Source organism: Ornithorhynchus anatinus, chromosome 3 (genome assembly GCF_004115215.2).
Source record: "Ornithorhynchus anatinus isolate Pmale09 chromosome 3, mOrnAna1.pri.v4, whole genome shotgun sequence".
Taxonomy (NCBI): domain Eukaryota; kingdom Metazoa; phylum Chordata; class Mammalia; order Monotremata; family Ornithorhynchidae; genus Ornithorhynchus; species Ornithorhynchus anatinus.
In genome coordinates, this window is record NC_041730.1 from 121,681,785 (window position 1) to 121,704,815 (window position 23,031).

General features: G+C 45.2%; 1 protein-coding gene and 1 non-coding gene across 39 annotated transcripts in view; both read right to left on the reverse strand.

Annotated features, from left to right (window-relative positions):
• The window catches only part of SORBS1 (sorbin and SH3 domain containing 1), a 257,482-nt gene that overhangs the window by 100,260 nt on the left and 134,191 nt on the right, over positions 1 to 23,031 (reverse strand). For 8 of the 38 annotated variants that reach the window (XM_039911589.1, XM_039911588.1, XM_029061064.2 and 5 more), the window contains exon 1: positions 12,986 to 13,086. The exons of 1 other annotated variant lie outside the window; for it this stretch is intronic. In XM_039911589.1, the coding sequence (XP_039767523.1) occupies positions 12,986 to 13,017 (32 nt within the window). In that variant the 5' untranslated portion in view covers positions 13,018 to 13,086. Of the gene's footprint in view, positions 1 to 12,985; positions 13,088 to 23,031 lie in introns of those variants that run through there. 29 more of the 38 variants (XM_029061071.2, XM_039911591.1, XM_039911590.1 and 26 more) reach the window with 11 other exon arrangements.
• LOC114810968 lies at positions 18,005 to 18,143 on the reverse strand. The gene has a single exon (XR_003758656.1). It is a non-coding gene; the product is annotated as a small nucleolar RNA SNORA7 (small nucleolar RNA).

The window sequence follows — 23,031 nt, forward strand, 5'->3', positions numbered from 1 at the left end:
GTGAGAGAGGTTCATTCAGTTGGACTTATTGAGCGCTTATTGTGTGCAAAGCACAATACTATGCGCTTGGGGAAGTACAATATACCAAACAGACATATTTCTGCCCACAACAAGCTCACAGTCTAGAGGGGTAGACAGACATCAATATAAATCGGTGAATAAAGAAATTACAAGCTATATACATATGTGCTGTGGGGATAAGAGGGAAGACGAATGAAGGAGCAGTGCAGAAGGGACTGGGAGAAGACGAGAGGACGGCTTAGTCAGGGGAGGCTTCTTGGAAGAGATGTGTCTTCAATAAGGCTCTGAAGTGGGGGAGAGCAATTATCTGTCTGATATAAGGAGGGAGGGTGTTCCAGGCCAGAGGAAGGATGTGGGCAAGAGGTCGGGGTTGAGATCGAGGTACCGTGAGAAGGTTGGCATTAGAGGAAAGAAGTGTACAGGAGGGGTTATAGTAGGAGAGTTGCGAGGTGAGGTAGGAGGGGGAAAGGTGACTAAGTACTTTAAAGCCAATGGTGAGGAGTTTCTGTTTGATGCAGAGGTGAATGGGCAACCACTGGAGTTTCTTGAAGAGTGGGGAAACTTAGTCTGAACATTTCTCAAGGAAAATGATTTGGGTAGCGTAATGGAGTGTGGACTGAAGTGGGGAGAGATAGAAGTCAGGGAGGTCAGCGAGGTGCCTGATACAATCATCAAGGCAGGATAGGATAAGTACTGCATTAATATGGTAGCAGTTTGGATGGAGAGGAAGGGGCGGATTTTGGTGATGCTGTGAAGGTAGAATTGGCAGGATAATCAAGGACGGCCTCCTGGAGGAGATGTGATTTCAAAAGCGTCTTGAAAATGATGAGGGGAGTGGGTCTGTTGAATGTCAAGGGTGAGAGATTTCCAGGTAGAAAGGCGGGCTTGAAGAAGAGGTTGGCAGAAGAGGAGAGACAAGGCACAGTGAGTAGGTTGGCTTGAGAGGAGCAAACCGTGAAAACTGGGGTCTAATGGGAGAAGAGTGGAGAAATTTATGTCGGTGGCGGGGTTGAGAGGGAAGAGAGATGATTAATGATCTTAAAGATGATGGTCAGGAATTTCTGTTTGATGCAGAGAGAGTCCCTACTCCAGTCTATTCATTCTGCTGCCCGGCTTATCTTTCTACAGAAACGCTCTGGGCATGTCATTCCCCTCCTCAGAAACCTCCAGGGGTTGCCAATCAACTTTCATATGAAACAAAAACTGCTCACTCTTGGCTTCAAAGCTCTCCATCACCTGGCTCACTCCTACCTCACCTCCCTTCTCTCCATCTACTGCCCACTCCGTCATTCCGCTCCTCTGCCGCTCACCTCCTCACGGTCCCTCGTTTGCGCCCGTCCCGCCGTCGACCCCTGGCCCACGTCCTACCACTGACCTGGAATGGCTTCCCTCCTCACATCTGCCAAACTAACTCTCTTCCCCTTTTCAAAGCCCTACTGAGAGCTCACCTCCTCCAGGTGGCTTTCCCAGACTGAGCCCTCTCTTTCCCCCCACTCCTCCTCCTCTCCCCATTCCCCCTACTCCCTCCCTCTGCTCTTCCCCCTTCCCCTCCCCACAGCACTTGTGTATATTTGCATATATTATTTCTCTGTTTTGTTAATGATGTGTATATATCTATGATTCTATTTATCTTGATGATAGAGACGCCAGACTACTTGTTTAATTTTATCATCTGTCTTCCCCGTTTAGACTGTGAGCCCGTTGCTGGGCATGGATTATCTCTATCTGTTGCCAAATTGTACATTCCAAGTGCTTAGTATAGAGCTCTGCACATAGTAAGCACTCAATAAATATGAATGAATGAATGAATGAATGAATGAATGAATGAATGAATGAATGAAAGAGCAGCCACTGAAGGCTTTCTAAGAGCGGGGAATCATGTTTTAGAAAAATGATGTGGGAAGAAAAATAATCCTGGAGAATGGAGAGACTGGAGGCAGGGAGGTCTGCCAGGATATTGATGCAGTTTCGAGTCGCAACATGACAACTGCTTGGACCGGTATGGTGGCAGTTTGGATGGAGAGGCGGAGGCAGATTCTGGAGGCACTGTGAAGGGAGAACCAATGGGATTTGATGACTGAATATGGACACTGAAAGAGAGAGGGGAGTCAAAGATCATGCCACAGTTATGGGAGACAGGAGGATGGTGGTGTGGTCAATTGTGATGGGAAAATTAGCGGAGGAATATATGAGGGCGGGGAGTTCAATTCTGGTCATGAAGAGAGTGAGGTGCCGGTGGGATGTCCATGTAGAGATGCCCTGGAGGCAGGAGGTGTGAGATTGCCGAGAAGGAAAGAGATTGAGGGTAGTGACGTGCCACTAAGTAGCGGTGGGAGTTGACACCTTGGATGAGCTTCCTAAGGGAGGGAACGTAGATTGAGAAAAGGACAGAATCCTTGGGCACTTAGGGTAAACACAACACTGTAGTAAGTGCTTGGAAAAGTACAGTATAACAGAGTTAGTAGACACATTCTATGCAAAGATTGGACAATCCTGTGTGTACTAGGCTGTACATCTTGTATGTGCATATAAAATATCCTCACACAACCATATAAGCACTTACACAACACCTTGCTCTACACAAAAGAGAAGCAGCGTGGCTCAGTGGAAAGAGCCTGGGCTTGGGAGTCAGAGGTCACGGGTTCGAGTCCCAGCTCTGCCACTTGTCAGCTGGGTGACTGTGGGCAAGTCACTTAACTTCTCTGTGCCTCAGTTCCCTCATCTGTAAAATGGGGATTAACTGTGAGCCTCACGTGGGACAACCTGATTATCCTGTATCTACCGCAGCGCTTAGAACAGTGCTCTGCATATAGTAAGCGCTTAACAAATACCAACATTAATCGGTTGTACAAACGGAAATGAGTTTAGGCTATAGAATATGGGTTTCAGATTAGATATGAGCAAAAATATCCTGCGAGTGATGACTGGGAAAAACTGGAACAGGCTGGCGAAGAAGGCTGTGCCTGGAGATCTTGGAAAGAGAAGCAGCTCCTTGAGAACAGAGCTATACCTACCAACTCAGGTATACTGTATTCTCCCAAGAGCTTAGTACACAGCTCTGCACACAGTAAGTGTTCAATAAATACGGTCGATTGATTGACAAAGGCTTAGTGTCACCTTGTCTGTCTCAGGGATTGGTGGTTAGGCTAGTTGATTTCTCAAAGCTTCTTTCAGCCCTAAGAGTCTATGTCGGCAGTTGGTCGCTAAGGATCGTTGCGACTCAGTGTGCCTCTGTTAAAAGATTCCATCCACCGCACATCTCTATCCCTCACTACAAGTGATTTAACTAATGCTCTGTCCTTGATCTCCAGTTTACCCAACTTCCCTTGTCCCAGAAAAGTTACATTCCTTCTAAGACCATGCTGTTTCCCCTACTTGGCTTACAAAAGAGAGCTGCTGATTTTTAAGGAATGTAGATAAGAAGAATAGTTCCATACACGTCTCTGGGTTATTTCACTTTACACAAAATTAGGGGCCCTGGAACTATGCAGCAAACATCCCACGGACAGTCAAATGAACTTTGAAGTCTTTAGGGTGTGAAGGAAAAAAAGTGCTCCAACTCCCATTTTTTTAAATGGTATTTGTTAGGCCCTTATTATGTAGCAGGTACTATATTAAGCACTGGGGTAGATACAGGTTAATCAGGTTGGACACAATCCATATCCCACCTGAAGCTCACAGTCTTAATCCCCATTTCATAGATGAGGTAATTGAGGCCCAGAGAAGATAAGCGACTTGCTAAAGGTCACACAGCAGACAAGTGGTGGAGTCAAAAATAGAACCCAGGTCCAGACCCACGGTCTATCCACAGTAACTGCTCAGTAAATACAGCTGATTGAGTGAATCATATAGCTATACTCAGCTATAAAATATACACAAAGCCGTGCACTATATATACATTTCTGTAGTTGAACATGACACTGCTTGCAGGATTCTTATCCTTATATAAATAAAAACACGACTGCAAAGTTCTCTGTCATCTGCAACCCTTTCCGCTCTAGATGCAGGTACAATCAATCAATGGTATTTATTGAGAACCGTGTGCAGGGCACTGTACTAAGAGTACAGTAAAATAGAGTTGGGAGAATCGAACCCTGCTCTGCTTGCAGGCTCTGCTGACCTCTTCCTTTCACCCTGATCCGGAAGCTGGTTCCTCCGTGCCCTAGACAATCCATGCAATAAGTTTTCCGGATCATCACACTTCAGCCCACTTACTGTACCGCCATCTGTCTGTCTCGCTATTAATCCCTTGTCCAAGTCCTCCCTCTGGCCTGGAACTCCTTCCCCATCCCAATAATAATAATTACAATAGTATTTGTTAAGCGCTTACAATGTGCCAGGCCCTGTACTAAGCACTGGGGTGGATACAAGCAAATGGAGTTGGACACAGTCCCTTGTCCCATGTGGGGCTCACTGCATCAATCCCCATTTTACAGATGAGGTAACTGAGGCAGAGAGAAGCAAAGTGATTTGCCCAAGGCCACACAGCAGACAAGTGGCAGAGCTGGGATTAGAACCGTTGACCTTCTGAATCCCAGGCCCGTGCTCTATCTACCAAGCCACCCAACAGACCTCCACTCTCCCCACCTTCAAAGTTCTACTGCAGGTATATCTCCTCCAAGAAGACTTTACTGATAAAGCCCTCATTCGTCACTCAATCGTATTTGAGCAACTACCGTGTGCGGAACATTCATTCAATAGTATTTATTGAGCACTTACTATGTGCGGAGCACTGTACCAAGCGCTTGGAATGTACAAATCGGAAACAGATAGAGACAGTTCCTGCCCTTTGACGGGCTTACAGTCTAATCGGGGGAGACGGACAGACAAGAACAATAGCATTAAACTGTTCTAAGCGCTTGGGAGAGTACAACAATAAACAGGCACATTCCCTGCCCACAACAACTTTACAGTCTAAGATCATTTCCCCAACCTATTCAACCTCCCTTCTGGGTGGACTTGAGCCTGAGCCTCTTAAGCACTTTGATAAGCCACCCCCAGCATCGTAGCCCTTATGTCATATGTGTGGCATTTACGTCCACATCCTTTCCCTCTGCTGCTTCTCCTACCTAAAATTGACGTATCCCGTACTTGACTGTTTGCTTCCTGAGGGCAAGGATCATGTCTACCAACTCTAACGTATTTTACTCTCCCAAGTGCTTAGTATAGGGTTCTGCACACAACAAGCATCCAAAAAACAACACCGGCTTGATTGACGGCTGTTTGAGGCTGGACTCTGTCCTCTTACTTCTTTCACTGCCTGTCTAGTTGATCTCTTTCCCATTGGAGCTCTCCAGCAAGCAATACCCCAGTTCCGGTAGTTCAAGTTCATCACTTGAACCTGGGCTCACCCATTAGCTGCAACACTCACGAGCTGTTTGGTGTCACCCATCCTCATCTCACAGGTTCGGAGCTGAATTATATCCAGTCAGTGTTGGTGGACTGGTTCCAAGGCAGGACTCTGCCTGTCTTGTGGAAGTGAGCTTTACTGTCAATGTTCACATTGCTGAACTTCACTTGCTTCCACTGTTTGCATTTGCATTCTTTTATTATGCTTATCTGTTCCTCTTTCCCCAGCTTTGATTGTGAGTCTCCGTGGGACACTCATCATGTCTTAAATCGCTTTTATTGTGATTACCCCAGCGCTGAGTACAGTCCTTTGGAACTGGTATGTGCTTAATGAATTTTTATTGATAATTCAATTATTTACAAGTGAACCAGGATCAAATTTTGCTTCTTACTGGGTTGCAGTGCTGAATCTCTTGAACATTTCTCTCTTGAAAGGCACAATCCCTAAACAAGTCCCTTTATAAAAAGTATTTTTATATTGTAATATTAACATTAATAGAAACAGTAGAAAGCCTCTAAGGCAGGTTGTAGATGATCATCTCCCTATGGTTGACCTTTTCAATGTACCCCAGTTCTTCTCCAATGCAGGAGCTATATTCTTGTAAAACCCCATGTTAAGGAAGACTGGGGCTGGAGCAGAGACAGGTTTCAGCACTGCACACAGACCATTTCTTTCAACACCGCATCGTCCTGTATCGGAACAGGCTTACATTGTTGGTGCTGGAAGAACACTCCCTAATTCTCTTTCATCACTCTAGTCGAAATGCACACTGAAAACACCCTGTACGGCAGAATTAAGTGCATTTTATTCTTTCTTATTTTCTTTTCCCTTAAGTCATTTTGAGTGTATTTTGTTCTCCATTATTTTCTTTTCCATTAAGTCACACTTCATCACCTCTTTTCAGCATTGTTTAGGATACCCTTATCTTCCCTATATCCAAGAGGTTAGACAATCATGCTGCCTACAGTTGCTATTTTATTACTCCCATCCAGTACTAAGTTGTGTTTTCTTCACCAAATTCTGTCCCAAAACCTTGCATCTTGCTGTTGCCCCTTCGATTGTACCCCTAAAGAGTTAAATTCAGCAATTTGACCTGTTGATGATTTTAAAAATCCAATCTCCTGGATCTTTTTATGCCCACTTTTCTTATTCCAATCACATTTTAGCTAATGCAATTTATAGATTTTGCTTAAATTTGTCAGCAGTTAGGCTGCAAAAGTTATTTTTCTGAATGATGTCTTTATATTAAATCTGAATTTCTCCATTTTCTTCTAAGTTTATGGTATAAAATAGTCCTAGAATCTCTGGTTTATTAGGTTACAGTTATTCTTTTCAGGCATTCAAGATGAAATCTCTTGAACATCAGGTTTTGATACAGGAATATTACAAATTTCTGAGCATTCTATTTTGTTTTTATGGTATTTGTTAAGCTCTTACTATGTGCCAGGCACTGTACTAAGCACAGGGATAGATATAAGCTAACCAGGTTGGACACAATCCCTGTCCCACATGGGGCTACAGTCTTCATCCCTTTTTACAAATAACAGGCACAGATAATAATAATGGTAATAATGTGATGGTATTTATTAAGTTCTAACTATGGGCCAGCCACTCTACTAAATGCTGTTGTAGACCCAAGATAATTGGACTGGACACAGTCCCTGTCCCACATAGGATTAACAGTCTTCATCCCCACTTTGCAGATGAGGTAACTGAGGCCCAGTGAAGTGACTTGCCCAAGGTGACACAGCAGAGAAGTGTTAAAGCCACAATTAGAAAGCAGTTCCTTCTGACTCCCAGGTCCATGCTCTATCCACTAGGCCGCCGTGCTTCTTTTCAATATCCTATTTTAGAGTTACCATATTTACTCACATATTTTCCTCCACAGCATTTATTCATTCAATTCAATTGTATTTACTGAGTGCTTACTGTGTGCAGAGCACTGTACTAAGCACTTGGGAGAGTACAATACAACAACAAACACTCACTCCCTATCCACAGTCTAGAGGCAAAGAGGGGAATGGATTTGTGAGGCTTCCTCCTGTTGCTCCACCTGATTTGGGAGGAGGGAATACGATTTTTTTGTTGTTGTTGTTCCACATAATTGTATGCAGTGATAACCACAGGCCCTGAGAGGAGGATAAGGGTGAACAGCAGAAAGAGAGAGATGGGGAAAGTCAATTTACGACATGCCTTTTGTACACAATACTTGTCTTATGCTGTCGAGTCGACTCCAAGTCAAAGCGACACCATGGACACATCTCTCCTAGAACGCCCCACCTCCATCTGCAATCGTTCTGGTAGTGTATCCATACAGTTTTCTTGGTAAAAATAGGGAAGTGGTTTACCACTGCCTCCTTCTGCACAATAAACATGAGTCTTTGCCCCCGACTCTCTCCCGGGCCGCTGCTGCCCAGCACGGGTGACTTTTGACTTGTAACAGATTGCCTTCCAGTTGCTAGCCACTGCCCAAGCTAGGAATGGAATGGATAGGCCTCTGCTTGACCCTCCCTCCTGTAGTTGAGACTGACAGAGTACTGGAAACTGTCCAGGTGTGACCCTGAGAGGGCACACAACACTTGGGAGCAGACAACTGAAGTAAGAGATGAAATCTCAAAGTCCTCTTACCATCCTCTTCCTTACTTCCCCTTTTTTTCTCCCCTCCTCCCCTTATTGTTAGACCTAATTCTTACACAAGCCATAATAAAAGCCCCATCCCTGTTGGAGAATCACCATGGCTTAGCGGAAAGAGCACGGCCTTGGAAGTCAAAGGTCATAGGTTCTAATCCCGGCTCTGCCACTTGTCAGCTGTGTAACTTTGGGCAAGTTAACTTCTCTTTGCCTCACTTACCTCATCTCTAAAATGGGGATTAAGACTGTGAGCCCCACGTGGGACAACCTGACTACCCAGGCTTAGAACAGTGCTTGGTACATAGTAAGCAGTTAACAAATACCATCATCATTACTGTTATTACTGTTATTAATGCTACAAACACTATGCAAAAAGTGGAGCCACTATGATAGTAAATATAGTTATCCACTTGCCCTGAGAAACAACCCAAACTCTTGAACAGCAGGCACCGTCAGTTCTAAATACACAGGCACTTTTAATCTCTAAAATCCTGTTTGGAGATTTTTCTTCAATCACTGATGCCCAATCTCTATTCACTTCATTCCTGGTGCCATGCTGTGGGTCTTCACTAAGAAGAAACCAGTTAGTACAGGTATACAAAACATTATTGATTTAAAGGATTAAGCTACTTATGAGCCCTTCCCAAGCCTGGTTCTGCTGCTTCTGGCTTCTTCTCTGCATGCAGGTCTTCTTGTAGGCCTTAGAATATTTTTCTTAAAAAGACAGAGTGGCCCCAAAACAAATACTATATTTGAGTGCTTACCAGGAAAGGTTTCTGCTAACTCTGTTGTGCTGTACTCTCCCTAGCTCTTAATAAAGTGCTCTGCACATAGTAAATGCTAAATAAATGCCACTGATTGATTGATGGATGTACAGGGCGGTAAGAATAGTAATCACGCTACTATTACTGCAGGGAAGCAGCATGGGCCTTGAGGTCAGGGGGCCTGGATTCTAATCTCGACTCTACCCTTACGTGCCCTGTGACTTTGGGAAAGTGACCTAACTTCTCTGCACCTCAGTTTCCTCATCTGCAGAATGGGGATTTTACACCTGTTCTCAAACACAACTAAAATGCTAACCTTCTCACTGCACCTTGATCTCGTCTATCTCACCGCCAACCTCTCGCCTACATCCTATCTCGGGCCTGGAACGCCCTCCCCTCCTCATATCCGACAGAAAATTGCTCTCGATTTTCAAAGCCTTATTGAAAGTACATCTCCCTCCAAGAAGTCTTCCCTGATTAAGTCCTCCTCTCCTTCCCCCTCTGAGTCATCCTGACTTGCTTCATTCATCCTCCCTCCCACCCCCACGGCATATGCGTATATATCTGTAATTTATTTTTGTATATTAATGTCTGTTCTCCCCACCCCCTCCCCCGCCCAGACTGTGAGCCGTTACGGGCAGGGACTGTCTCTATTTGTTACTGAATTGTACTTTCCAAGTGCTCGATAAATACGATTGAATGAAGAACTATAGTGAGTCCAATTCTCTCTAGGGCTGTAAGACCTCAACACAAACTTTGGTCTCCTGGAACGATTTATGATACACACTCAACTAAACAGTCGTACTGATTCAGTCAATCAATAGTATCTATTGAACGCTTACTGTGTGCAGAACACTTCACTAGGAACTTGGGAGAGTACAATATAACAGATTCAGCCCTTACTGTGCGCAGAGCACCCTATTAAACGCTTCTCTATAAGTACAAGTTAGAAGGCTCACTCTCTACCCTCAACGATCTATGTACCCATACTGAAATAATAATAGGTCATATCTGGGCTTTAAGAAAAAGGACTCCATTCAGGATGAGAGAGAAAAAAGGTAAGGGAAGAAGAAGAGAGGGGGAAGGATGCAAGCAGCGTAGCTCAGTGGAAAGAGCCTGGGCTTTGGAGTCAGAGATCATGGGTCTGAATCCCGGCTCTGCCGTTTGTCAGCTGTGTGACTGTGGGCAAGTCACTTCACTTCTCTGTGCCTCAGTTACCTCATCTGTAAAATGGGGATTAAGACTGAGTCCCACGTGGGACAACCTGATTCCCTTGTGTCTTCCCCAGTGCTTAGAATAGTGCTCTGCACATAGTAAGCGCTTAACAAATACCAACAATATTATTAAATAAGACAGAAGCACAAATGCCATTTCCAGCTATGCATTTTCTTGCAGCACTTAGTACAGCCCTCTGTACCCAGTAAGCACTTAATACTATAGGGAAGCAGCGCGGTTCAGTGGAAAGAGCCCGGGCTTGGGAGTCAGAGGCCATGGGTTCGAATCCCGCCTCTGCCACTTGTCAGCTGTGTGACTGTGGGCAAGTCACGTCACTTCTCAGGGCCTCATTGACCTCATCTGTAAAATGGGGATTAACTGCGAGCCTCACGTGGGACAACCTGATCACCCTGTATCTACCCCGGCACTTAGAACAGTGCTCTGCACACAGTAAGCGCTTAACAAATACCAACATTATTATTACTACTGATAGTAATTAGTATTTATGAGCACCTACTGAGTACAGTACACTGACTTGAGCAGTGTATTATATTGCAACCCAAGGGCCAGAAGCCTTGGACTCTACCAAGCCAAAGGCCTGTGTCATAATACCAGTGCTTAGTACAGTGTCTGGCACACAGTAAGTGCTTAACAAATGCCATCGTCACCATTATTATATGTCTTCCTGTCATCAGAAGCAGCATGACCTACTGGAAAGTGCACGGGCTTGGAAGTCAGGGGAGCTGGCTTCTAATCCTGGCTCCATCACTTATCTGTTGTGTGACTTGGGGCAAGTGACTTCACTTCTCTGTGCTTAGTGGAAAGAGCCTGGGCTTGGGAGTCAGAGGTCATGGGTTCTAATCTCGGCTCCGCCGCTTGCCAGCTGTGTGACTTTGGGCAAGTCACTTCACTTCTCTGGGCCTCAGTTACCTCATCGGTAAAATGGGGATTAAAACTGTGAGCCCCACGTGGGACAACCTGATCATCTTGTATCCCCCAGTGCTTAGAACAGTGCTTTGCACATAGTAAACGCTTAAAAAATACCAACATTATTATTATTATCCATAAAATGAGGATGAAGATCACAGGCCCTATGTGGGAGAGGGACTCTGTCCAACCTGATCATCTTGTATTTAACCCTGAGCTTAGAACACAGCTTGGCACATAGCAGCACTTAATAAATACCATTATCATCAATATTATTACTCTTATTATTACTTCTATTATTCATCTTTGGGGAAAAGCAACTTGGATAGTCTACCAGGACCTAAAACTAAAGGATCTAATATTCCCCCCACCCACCCTTACCTCAGTACAGAATGCACATTTTTGACTGTGTATCCCTTGAGCACTTTGATATTCACCCAGGCTCCACAGCACTTTTGTAAATATCCTTATTCTAGATGCTATCTATTATGTGCATTTTATTGCCTGGCTCCCCCAGAAGACTGTAAGCTCCTTGTGGGCAGGGACTGCATCTCCCAACATTGCTGCTATATTGTATTCTCCCAGGAACTGAGTTCAGTGTTCCGCACACAGTAAGAGCTCAATAAATACCATTGATTATGCCCAACTTATTTCTCGCCCTTGCCTGGAAAACAGTCATCATTTCTCCATTATTGTCACTGGCTCTGGCATTCTCAGAGTTATATTTGCCTGTTTTTCCCCTCTCCTCCCACCTCTGGCACCAATTCCCTCAATTTTTCCCTCAGAATCCCTCTCCCTGGCTTTCCCCCTCAACCCTGGCCTGGTTCAGATCCCCAACTACATCCTTCTTGAATTTTTATAAAACTCTCTGATAAAGGCTCCCTGCCTTTTCCCTCCAACACTGCCTCCTCCTACAAGCTATCCTCTAACGCCACAGTTAGAACTAAACCTTATTCTAATCAGATCACACCTTCGCAGAAGCCCAAAGTGGAAAGAAATGGAAAAGTGTGAGCTATGGTCCTCTGCACTGCTTGGAAGATTAAAAATAACCCCTAATTTCAGTGTTTCATCATTAACCAAGGAAGTTTGGGTTATATTTGGCTGAAGATAAAGACACACTAAAGCACTCTTAGAAAATGGGTTTCAGGAGAGATGCAGTCCCACAGATTCGGGGGAAAACATCTTCTCTGAGCTGAAGACTAATTATTTACCCTTAGTTACTCCTCTTTCCTGTGGTGCATGTCTGGAATTCATCTTCTGGTTACAGAAAACTCCCCAGGGTTGCAGAGAGGAGGAGAAGATGATTACCGCTCAGAGTCAAGATTGGTCTCACAGCTTCAAAAATCATTTTGACCTGAAAGTATCTCAACTATCTTGTTATACAACTGGATAACCAGAACTACGGATTGCCCAGAAGTCTTTCGGAGAGTTCACAAGAGAAAGCAACGTGGCCTAGTGGATAGAACACGGGCCTGGGAGTCAGAGGACCTGGGTTCTAAACCCAGATGTGCCAACTGCTTGCTGGGTGACCTTGGGTAAGTCACTTCACTGTGCCTCAGTTTCCTCAATTGTAATATAGGAATTAGACTGTAAGCCTCATGAGGGACAGGGACTGTGTCTGACCTAATTAACTTGTACCTATCCCAGCACTTAGAACAGTGTTTGACACATAGTAAGAACTTAATACTATATATATAGTATATATATATATATATATATATATATATATATATATATATATATATATATATAAAATACATATATATATATGCATGCATATATATATACTATATATATGTGTGTGTGTGTGTGTGTATATGTATACACACACAAATAAAAGGTAGCAGCTCTCCCCCAAACACACAGAAAGACTCCAAGATTTTAGCATTTCATGAGGGGTCTGTTATGATTTCCTGAAATGCAGCTGTAGTAACATTTACGGAAATTTTTCATTTCAAGACTTGGGTATGTGCCCTAGACAGTAATTAGCTTTCCAAAGCAGGTTAAAATCCTGGAAGCTCAATGCGGCTGCCCTGAACACAACAGGCCATTCATCAAAAGATGACACGATCCCTACCTGTGGTCAGACGTTTCTGTCAAAGGCGCCATTTTCAGGGCAGATGTTCAACCATGCCAAGTCCCACCAAAACGTCAAAGCTTGAAAGGGCTGAGGGAGGTCTGCTGTGGGTCAGTCGCCGCTGGGGCCCAAAGAGCACAAGGAGAGAGGGCTGGGGAGGCTTTCCCCTCTTTGGCATCCTTCAAAGCATTAGCTCCTCCCAGCCCTGGGCTTTAATTAGCTTTGTCTCACTTAATCACACAGTGCTGTCACTTGGAGGGTAAACTGCCTCACATTCCTGTTGCTCAGACACCAGCCCGGAAGGACATGCCAAGCAGCTGATTTAATGAATTAAAGATTAGGAAGCAGAGGGGTCACACAGCCAGGCCTTAAAAGTACATCGTGGAGGTAAACCTGAATAAGTCAGGAGGAAACGGGTGCCATCAATGACAGCACATGAGCTCAGCCTCAAGTGGAGCTCCCCCAGGGAAATTCTGCCCTCCCCACCCCGGCAATTCCAATCCTCTGTATCCCTATGTTCCAAGGGATTTTGTGGAGCTTCCAAAAGTGGATGACTGTGCTGGGAGGCACTCTTTGCAGCTGGACTGGGCTGATGGGCACTGGGGAAAGCAATGATGTTAATTCTTGTAAATTCTCTCACAAGACCCACGGATGGTGCGACAGGTAAAAGAAAGTTGTGAAAAATAATGCCTTAAAAGAACATTCAGCAGTGGGGACCCTCTTCCTCTGCTGAATCCAAATGCCATCAATATGGAGAAAACAGAAATCCAATCCTCTAGGAGAGAGCAGCTAAGGCAGCAACTCCAGGCTGCATCTGGCCCAGCTTCCGCACCTCTGCGAGGAGGCGAACCTATACTGGAAATGGAAAGATGCTTGCTGTTTCCTGCTCTCCTCCTCCTCCTCCTCCTCCTCCCTTTTCTTCCCAAAGGCACCAAAACAGCAGCTGGCCCCAGTCCAGTGATGCAGAATTGCCATTCTGACCCAGATACCTGTTGGCTTCTTACTGCCACAGGCACCTTTCTTTAATTGGTGGAAAACTCATAGTTCTAGTTTCACCAGCCAGACAGGTTACTGGGTCCCACCATCTTCCCAGTGGCCATGCCCCGGTCTCTCAAGGGGAGGGAGGAATTGGCTACTGCTAGGGAAAGTGTCAGAGTCACAAAAAAGATATTAACTGCCCCATTGCTGCAGGACTAAATGAGGTCAGAAAACCCAAGCACTCCCCTCTTTGGAAATGTCATCAGGGAAGGGAAAGGCTCATCAGGATAAACGGGAAGTTTGAATCCTGTCGCCCTTCTGATCTGGAGCCTGAGTACTTTTGGGGCCGGGGGAAGGGTCTCTTTCAGGCATTAAATTCATTAATGAACACAATGCGAGCCAGCCAGCTATCAAGAGGGCCACGATGTTCACTTGGATGGAGAGGGTTCTTTTGCCAGTGAAAAGAACTATTTAGAAAGTACAATTAAGCAATATTCCAGGTGGCATATTATAGGCTAGTGAGAATAGCAAGAAGGAAGCTAAGAAAATTCACAAGTTGGATTGTCTGTGGGGTTACCGGGGCATTATTCTCTCTTTAAAATACAACTCAGCTGATTAAGTAAAGAGTTTTGCCTTCTCTCTTGGCATCTCATTAAACCGTAAGCTCCTTGAGGAAAAAGAGTTCATGCTTTCCTTCGATACCATCCCAAGCACAGAACACTGTTTCACCATCAGTAAGTGCTTAATAATTGATGGAAGACCCCATTGTTATGAAGAAATAAACTAAAGGGCCGTTTTAAGATAAAGACTCCTTACCCGTTTCTCATGCTCAAGAAAGACATCAAAAGGAAAACTTTTCCCACTGCCTGTGGGAGTGGGGTACGATTCTCCACAAGGTTGCTATAAGATTTCACGATAAATTTCTACCGGGTGACGAAATGCCTCTGGGGAATCGGGACATGGGAATGCAAGGTCTCGTTATCACCAAATTCATTCCGTTCTCTTTCCTTCAGCGCCTGCCAAAAATGTGCCACTGGGCCTCAGCAGCTCCCCTGCCCCCGACCTAGTCAATAGTAAGGCTTTCTTTCGTTTCCTGTAAGAATGCAGACTGAGCCTGGATGAGAATCATTTCCTTGTTAACTGAGGTCTTCAAAGCTTTGCTCAGTAAGACTCAATCTGAGTTGATGAGCAGCCTCCTCACGACCTTCTCCAAAAACTTCTCATCGGGGTCATTTTTCCCCTCATCCCCTTTCAACTCTCAGTTCTCTTCCCCCTTTTCCTCCCGCAGAAAGGACAGAAGGTTTGTGATTGCCGGACTTTTATTGGCCTGTGAGGGAGGGAGAATATGGAGTATGGGCCCCCACTCTCTGTCTCTTCCTGGAAGAAGCACTGAATCACAGCACAAGCATGCAGTACAGTTACTCAGATACTCTGACTGGGAATCCATTTTGAGAAGCAGTGGGAAGAGAGGACAAACCTCTGGCATATTTTGCATGGTTGGAAGACTTCACTGCAGGACCTGAAGCATGGAGAACAGCAGGATGGATGCCGAATGACATGAGATTCTCAGAAGGGAGAGTAAGATGGTCCTTAGCACCCCCTTCTCTGATCTCTCCATTGCCTTTGAGGAGGGCGAAGGGAATTTGACAGAAAACACTATCTCTTCTTTCTGATCGCTAGAGAGGACGGAAATCTGTGGGTTGTGGAAAAGAGGTGCAGCTTAAGCTTGGTACTAAAAGGTACTTGGGAGATACCATTTCATAGCTTACAGGTACCCAGGGGTCAATCAGTGAATCTACATTCAAGACCAAAGTATGAAATAAACTAATGTTGAGGTAAATATACTTGTACACTTGGATCTGGGACCTTTGGGCATTTGATATTTGCCCTATCTTCAACCCCACAACAATTATGTGCATATGTTCATAGTATTTATATTAATGCCCATCTCCTGCTCTAGACTGTAAGCTCATTGGGGTCAGGGAACCTGTCTGCCAACTCTGTTGTTTTGTACTCTCTCGAGTGCCTACTTTTCAAGCGCTTGGTACAGTTCTCTGCACATGGTAAACACTCAATAAATATGGTGGAATGAATGAATGAATGACTGCTCTGAACATAGGAAGCATTCAGTAAACACCGTTGAGTGATTTGTGCAGACTCCTGCTTCCAGTCAGATAAATGACTAAACAAACCAGGAGAAATGGCTGGTATCCTTTTCTTAAATTCCTCCAGAAATGGAGGGTTCCCAACCTCTCTTTGGATCTTGTACACTCTCACAATTAACTAACTCTTCCTTAATAATAATAGCATTTGTTAAGCGCTTACTACGTGCCAGGCTTTGATGACGAATGTTTTCCTGCTAAAATTTGAAGCCTGGAAATAGATTGACCAATGTCTTCCAAAACACTCTTCAGAAAACCCATTATTATCAACATTTGCCGAGGGACTATGTCTACATGAGATTTTTGCCTGAGGAGATTGAAAATGGGGCTGCTAAAGCGCAGATCCCCAAAATAGGGCCCTTAGTCGATCTGTATTTAGGACCACTAAAGGAAAATGAATTCCATCTGGAATCTGACTGTGAGGTCTGTGTGGGCCCCAGTCACGGCTTGACCAGATTCCCAAATTGTACACTGATCAAAATAGGGATTCGATTAGTACCTCAAATGGAAAAAGATCACAACAGAAATTATTAAAGTCATTTACAAAATCGTATTTAAAACCACTGAGGTTCAAGACTAATAGAGCCAAGCTGAGAATTTGATGAACAGAAGCCAGGCACCATATAATTTGGGCATGCAGCTGCCTGAAAGTTTGGCTAGAGGAAAGGCTTGGACAATGGGTTTTGTCTAAAATAAACCCCTAAATTAGGATAATGATTAAATTACCTTTCTCTATCTTCCTCTTTACCCCAGGTACATCAAGTAGAATGAAATAACTCTTCTGGTGGATTTCAGGACAGCAGGAAGGAGTACACATCACAGACAAAAGGAAATCCTAGCCACCTCACTCCCCTTGCTTTGCCTTCAGGAGAATATGGCTTAGGGTGGGATAAGTTGGGGTGGAGGCAGGGGAGAGAGGAGTGTTGGAGTTTTCTGCTTTTGGCACATAAGTTTAACCTCCTCCCAGATTGTTCCATATCATTTGAGTTGGGGCTGGGGAGAGAATACGTCCTTCATAGAGCACAGGTCTGGGAGTAAGAAGATCATGAGTTCTAATACCAGCTCTGCCACGTCTGCTATGTGACTTTGAGCAAATCACTTCACTTCTCTGGGCCTCAGTCACCTCATCTGTAAAATGGGGATTGATAATGTGAGCCCCACGTGGGACAGGGACTGTGTCCAACCCAATTTGCTTATTCTCGTCCCAGCACTTAGTACAGAGTTTGGCACATGCTAACCATTTATAAATACCACAATTATTATTAAGTTTTGCTGTCTTAGCTACTACGTACACAGCACTGTACTACGTGCTTGGGAAAACTAAACTCTTCAGATACTTGAAATCTACTGTCTTCTCTTCTCCAGGCTAAGCCACAAAAATTCCTTGTCTTGTCGTCTTATGCCGTCGAGTCATGTCCGACCCATAGCGACACCATTTACACAACTTTCCCAGAAAAAATAAATAAATAAATGGTGGTATTTGTTAAGCGTTTACTGTATGCTAAACACTGTTCTAAGCGCTGGGGGATACAAGGTGATGACATTGTCCCACGTGGGGCTTACAGTTTTAATCCCCATTTTACAGATGAGGTAACTGAGGCCCAGAGAAGATAAGTGACTTGCCCAAAGTCACACAGCTGGCAAGCGGCAGAGCCGGGATTAGAACCCATGACCTCTGACTCTCAAGCCCGGGCTCTTTCCACTGAGCCACACTGCAAACACCCTGTCCCCATCAACAATCGCCCTGGTAGTGTATCCATAGAGTTTTCTTCGTAAAAATACGGAAGTGGTTTACTATTGCCTCCCTCCGTGCAATAAACTTGAGTCTCCACCCTCGACTCTCTCCCACGCCGCTGCTGCCCAGCACGGGTGAGTTTTGACTTGTAGCAGATTGCCTTCCACTCGCTAGCCACTGGCCAAGCTAGGAATGGAATGGACCGGCCTCTGCTTGACTCTCCCCGGGTTTAGTCGAGACTAGTAGAGTATTAGAAACTCTCCAGATGCGACCCTGACAGGGGGTCAATCCTTAGCCTTTACTTATAAAATATATAGTCAGTTCTCCTCTAATGTGCTATGGTATGGGAAAGGATGCTGTCAGCGAATAAGGGGATGTTCCCTCTAGACCATACGCTCATTGCGGGCAGAGAACAAGTCTACCAACTCTCTTATATTGTACTCTCCTAAGCACTTAGTACGGTGTTTTACACACAGTAAGCACTCAGTAAATAAGATTGTGTGCCTGGAGGGAACATGATGTGATGCCGGAAGAAATAATGGTGCACACATTGAGAACCAGTCAAAGCCTGAAGTTCATAAAACCGGTTTCCCTTAACATGAGGTTCATCAAAAACAGATCACATTTTTAGGAGAACTAAATATAATTTTCTATAATTTAGAAAACCCTTCTCCAGACTCACTTCAATGACCATCATTAACAGTATTTATGGAGCACCTACAGTGTGCAACTGTGTAATGGTGTAATGGGCAGAACAGATGTAATGCCTGTCTTTGAAAATCTTAATCTATAGTGAAGAAACCAGGATGTCATTGATCTCTGACCCACACGGGAGGAAGAAGAGGGCTTCCTGGCTCTTCCACTTCAGATAATCCTGTTCTTGGACTATGGCTCTTGATTCCTGAATTCAATTCAGGTCCTCATCAGTTAAGATCTTGGGGGATTATTCTACCTGCACCCTGTCTTTTCCCACCCTGAATTTCTGGAATTTTATTTGGCCCCAAAGGTGCTACCATGCATTCATCTTAATTAGAGACAGCATGGCCTAAATAATGATGGCATTTGGTATTTATTAATAGTGTTGGTATTTGTTAAGCGCTTACTATGTGCAGAGCACTGTTCTAAGCGCTGGGAAGTGCTTACTATGTGCAAAGCACTGTTCTAAGTACTGGGATGGGGGGATATAAGGTAATCAGGTTGCCTCAAATGGGGCTCACTTTAATCCACATTTACTCCCCATTTTACAGAAGAGGGAACTAAGGCACAGAGAAGTCAAGTAATTTGCCCAAAGTCACAGAGCAGACAAGTGGCGGAGCCGACATCAGAACCCACGACCTCTGACTCCCAAGCCCCGGCTCTTTCCTCTAAGCCATGCTACTTCTCTAATGGATAGAGCATGGGCCTGGGAGTCAGAAGGACCTGGCTTCTAATCTGGCTCTAGAACCTGTCTGCTGTGTGACCTTGGGCAAGTCACTTTACTTCTCTGTACCTCAGTTACCTCATCTGTAAAATGGGGATTAAGACTGTGAGCCCCATGGGGGACGGGGACTGTGTACCTACCCCAGAGCTTAGTAAAGTGCCGGGCGCACACTAAGCGCTTAAATATCATGAAAAATTATAATTCCCCTTGTCTTCCTATGACTTGCAAAAAATGATCAAAGTCACTATGAATGTCATTTCTGCATCATCGAAAGGTGGCAAGGGTACCCAGTTTATCGTCACTGGTACATTTGACGAGATGCTCTCAGATCCTCCAACTAGGCTACTGATAACATATTTTGAATTATCTTGGAATAGAACCACCCCCAAGACCAACCTCTCTTGACACTAGTCAAGAGGGCCTACCATGATGACCAAGATTTTAATGATCACCTTCTAGGAGGGACTTCGTGGCTTCGCTCCCCACAAAAAAAAAATGGTGGGTGTTAAGTCCCCACTTTTCCCACTTGTCAGGAAGCAAATCATGAGAGATGAGAGTCAAAACCCTTCCTGACCTTTTTGCTTCTCCCTAACTAATGGTAATTATAATTGTGGTATCTGTTAGGCCCTATGTGCCAAGCACTGTTCTAAGCACTGGGATAGATACAAGGTAGTCAGGGTGGACACAGTCCCTGTCCCACATGGGGCTCACAGTCTTGCTCCCCATTTTACAGGAATGGGTAACTAAGGCATGAGAAGTGACTTGCCTAAGGTCATACAGCAAACAAGCAGCAGAGCCAGGATTAGAACCCATAACCTCTGTCTCCCAGGACCTTGCTCTTTCCAGTAGGCCATGCAGCTTCTCTAATGATGGTAGTATTTGTTAAGTGCTTCCTGTGTGTCAGGCAGTGTTCTAAGCAGTGCAAAAGATACAGGGATGATCAGGTCTCACAGCCCGACATTTCCCATTAGTGCAAAGTGACCTCACATTCACGAAGGGGGACCCCAAGACTCTTGTGTGGCTCTGGTTCCTGCCGCTCACCTCTCAGCCATGTCCCGCCTCTGACCTGGAACACCTTCCCTCCTCAAATCTGACAGAGAGTTATTCTCCCCCACTTCAAAGCCTAACTGAAGGCACGTCTCCTCCAAGAGGTCTTCCCTGACTAAGCCCTCTTTTCCTTGTCTTCAACTCACTTCTGCATCGCCCTGACTTGCTCCCTTCATTCATCCCCCCCCATCCCAGCCCCACAATACCTATGTACATATCGGTAAATTATTTACACTAACATCTGTCTCCCCCTCTAGACTGTAAGCTCACTGAGGGCAGGGAAAGTACCTGTTATATCATTCTCTCCCATGCGCTTAATACGGCGCTCAAGTACGACTGACTGAGTGACTGCCGTGACTCCTACAGATTGAAGTTGGGGTGTCTTAGCTGGCACTTAGTGTTCGAGATAGGCACCAGTCGCAACAATCAAAATAAGCCTCTAGACAGTAAGCTCCTTGTGGGCAAGGGACATGTCTACCAACTCTGTTGCACTGTACTCCCCCAAGAGCTTAGCACAGTGCTCTGCAGACAGTAAGCAATAAATACCACTGATTTATATACCACTGATATAAATACCATATGATATATGGTATATGATATAAATACCACTGATTGATAAAACTGTTTTTAGCCTTGAAATCTGGGGTTTCAAAAAACCCTGCAAACTAGAAAGGGTAATGCACTATTAGCCACTCTGAGGGGCATATGGGCTGCTCTTTTTGATTCAATTTTATTTTTCATTCATTCATTCGATCATACTTATTGAGCACTTACTGTGTGCACGGCACTGCATGAAGCGCTTGGGAAAGTATAATACAGCAATAGAGACAATCCCTGCGCATAACCAGCTCACAGTCTAGGGGGGAGAGACAGACATCAGGACAAATAGACTTCAATATAAATAAATATAATTAAAGATATATACAAAAGTGCTGTGAGGCGGGGAGAGGTGGGGAAGAGCAAAGGGTGACGCAGAAGGGAGTGGGAGTGGTCTCAATAGCAGAGGTTGTTTTGAGGGTTTGTTTTTTTTTTTAGCCAGTTTGATGTGATTTTACTCAACAGCATGGCTCAGTGGAAAGAGCATGGGCTTTGGAGTCAGGGCTCATGAGTTCGAATCCCAGCTCTGCCACTTGTCGGCTGTGTGACTGTGGGCAAGTCACTTAACTTCTCTGTGCCTCAGTTCCCTCATCTGTAAAATGGGGATCAAGACTGTGAGCCCCACGTGGGACAACCTGATTCCCCTATGTCTACCCCAGCGCTTAGAACAGTGCTTGGCACATAGTAAGCGCTTAACAAATACCACCATTATTACTCTGCCCACAGTGAGGACTCAATAAATACGATTGATTGAAGTAGGAGGCCGACTTGGCCAACTGAAGGGAGCGAGCTTTCCCTCCTGATCCCTCAGGCGTTGAACGCCTGAACGTTGAACGCTGCTTCACCACTCAACTAAGCACTGACGAGAGTACAATCTAACAGAGTTGGTAGACACATTCCCTGCCCATAATGAGCTTCTAGTCTAGAGGCCTTAAACCACGCTCTTAACCCTCCAGTCTCCGACGCACGGTACACACCCACTCCCCAACACGGGTAGTCACGCGTGCTACGTCACGGTACCCGATCCCTCCGGTCAACCGGCCGTGACTCTGCCTCTGCCACCCAGGCCCCTCATCTGAGGACTGGCGCTGTTCTCGTGTAATTTGGTGCCCTGCCCCAGGGTCACGCCACTCTCTCGGATCCTTCTCACACCCTCCTCCCCTTCCCTCCCATCTGCCCTTACTTCTACCCAGGCACCCGGGCAATTTGGAAAGCAGTCGCTGGGCTACGGGAGAACCCGCTCATTAGGCATAAGTTCCCCCTGAACCCAAGGAGTTTTCAGGACTCGCTCTTATCACTGTATCAACACAATTTCTACGGCTTGTTCCCCTGGGCTCAGGATTCCAGAATTCAGTTTTTGGGATCTTGAGAACCCCGGATACCATCTGCTTACTCTAGCCTTCCGGGAGCAGAAACAGATTGAGCAGAGGTAGCCGTCCTGCTTCTGACACTCTCCGGCTCCTAAAGGCAGCCTAAAGCTGGAGGCTCCAGGTTCCACCAGTTCAGGCCCATTGGAATCAGCTTTTCCTAGGGAGACAGCATAGCCTAGTGGCAAGAGCACTGGTCTGGGAAGCAGGAGACACAGATTCTAATTCCCACTCTGCCTTTAGTGAGTGTGTGTGTGACCTGGTTCAAGTCACTAATGCTCTTGGGCCTCAGTTTCATCATCCATTAAATGGGGACAGGATCCTTACTCCTCCACCTCTTTAGATTGTGAGCCCTCTGTGGGATGGGGACTCTGTCCAATTTGACTATCCTGTACTTATTTCAAGGTCCTGCAAGCTCAGGGTGGGTAGGAGCGTGTCTACCAACTTGGTTATATTGTGCTGTCCCAAGTGCTTAGTACAGTGTTCTGCACACAGAAAGCCCTCAATACAATCGACTGATTTGAAGAGCCACACGATGGAATTTTCCACCGAGTAGAGTCCTCTGTTCAATCAATATGACTGATTGATTTATTGAAAATAATGATGATGTCGGTATTTGTTAAGCGCTTACTATGTGCATAGCACTGTTCTAAGCGTTGGGGGAGATACAGGGTAATCAGGTTGTCCCGCGTGGGGCTCGCAGTAAGTAGAACTGAGGTCTCCTGTCTCCTAGATCCCCA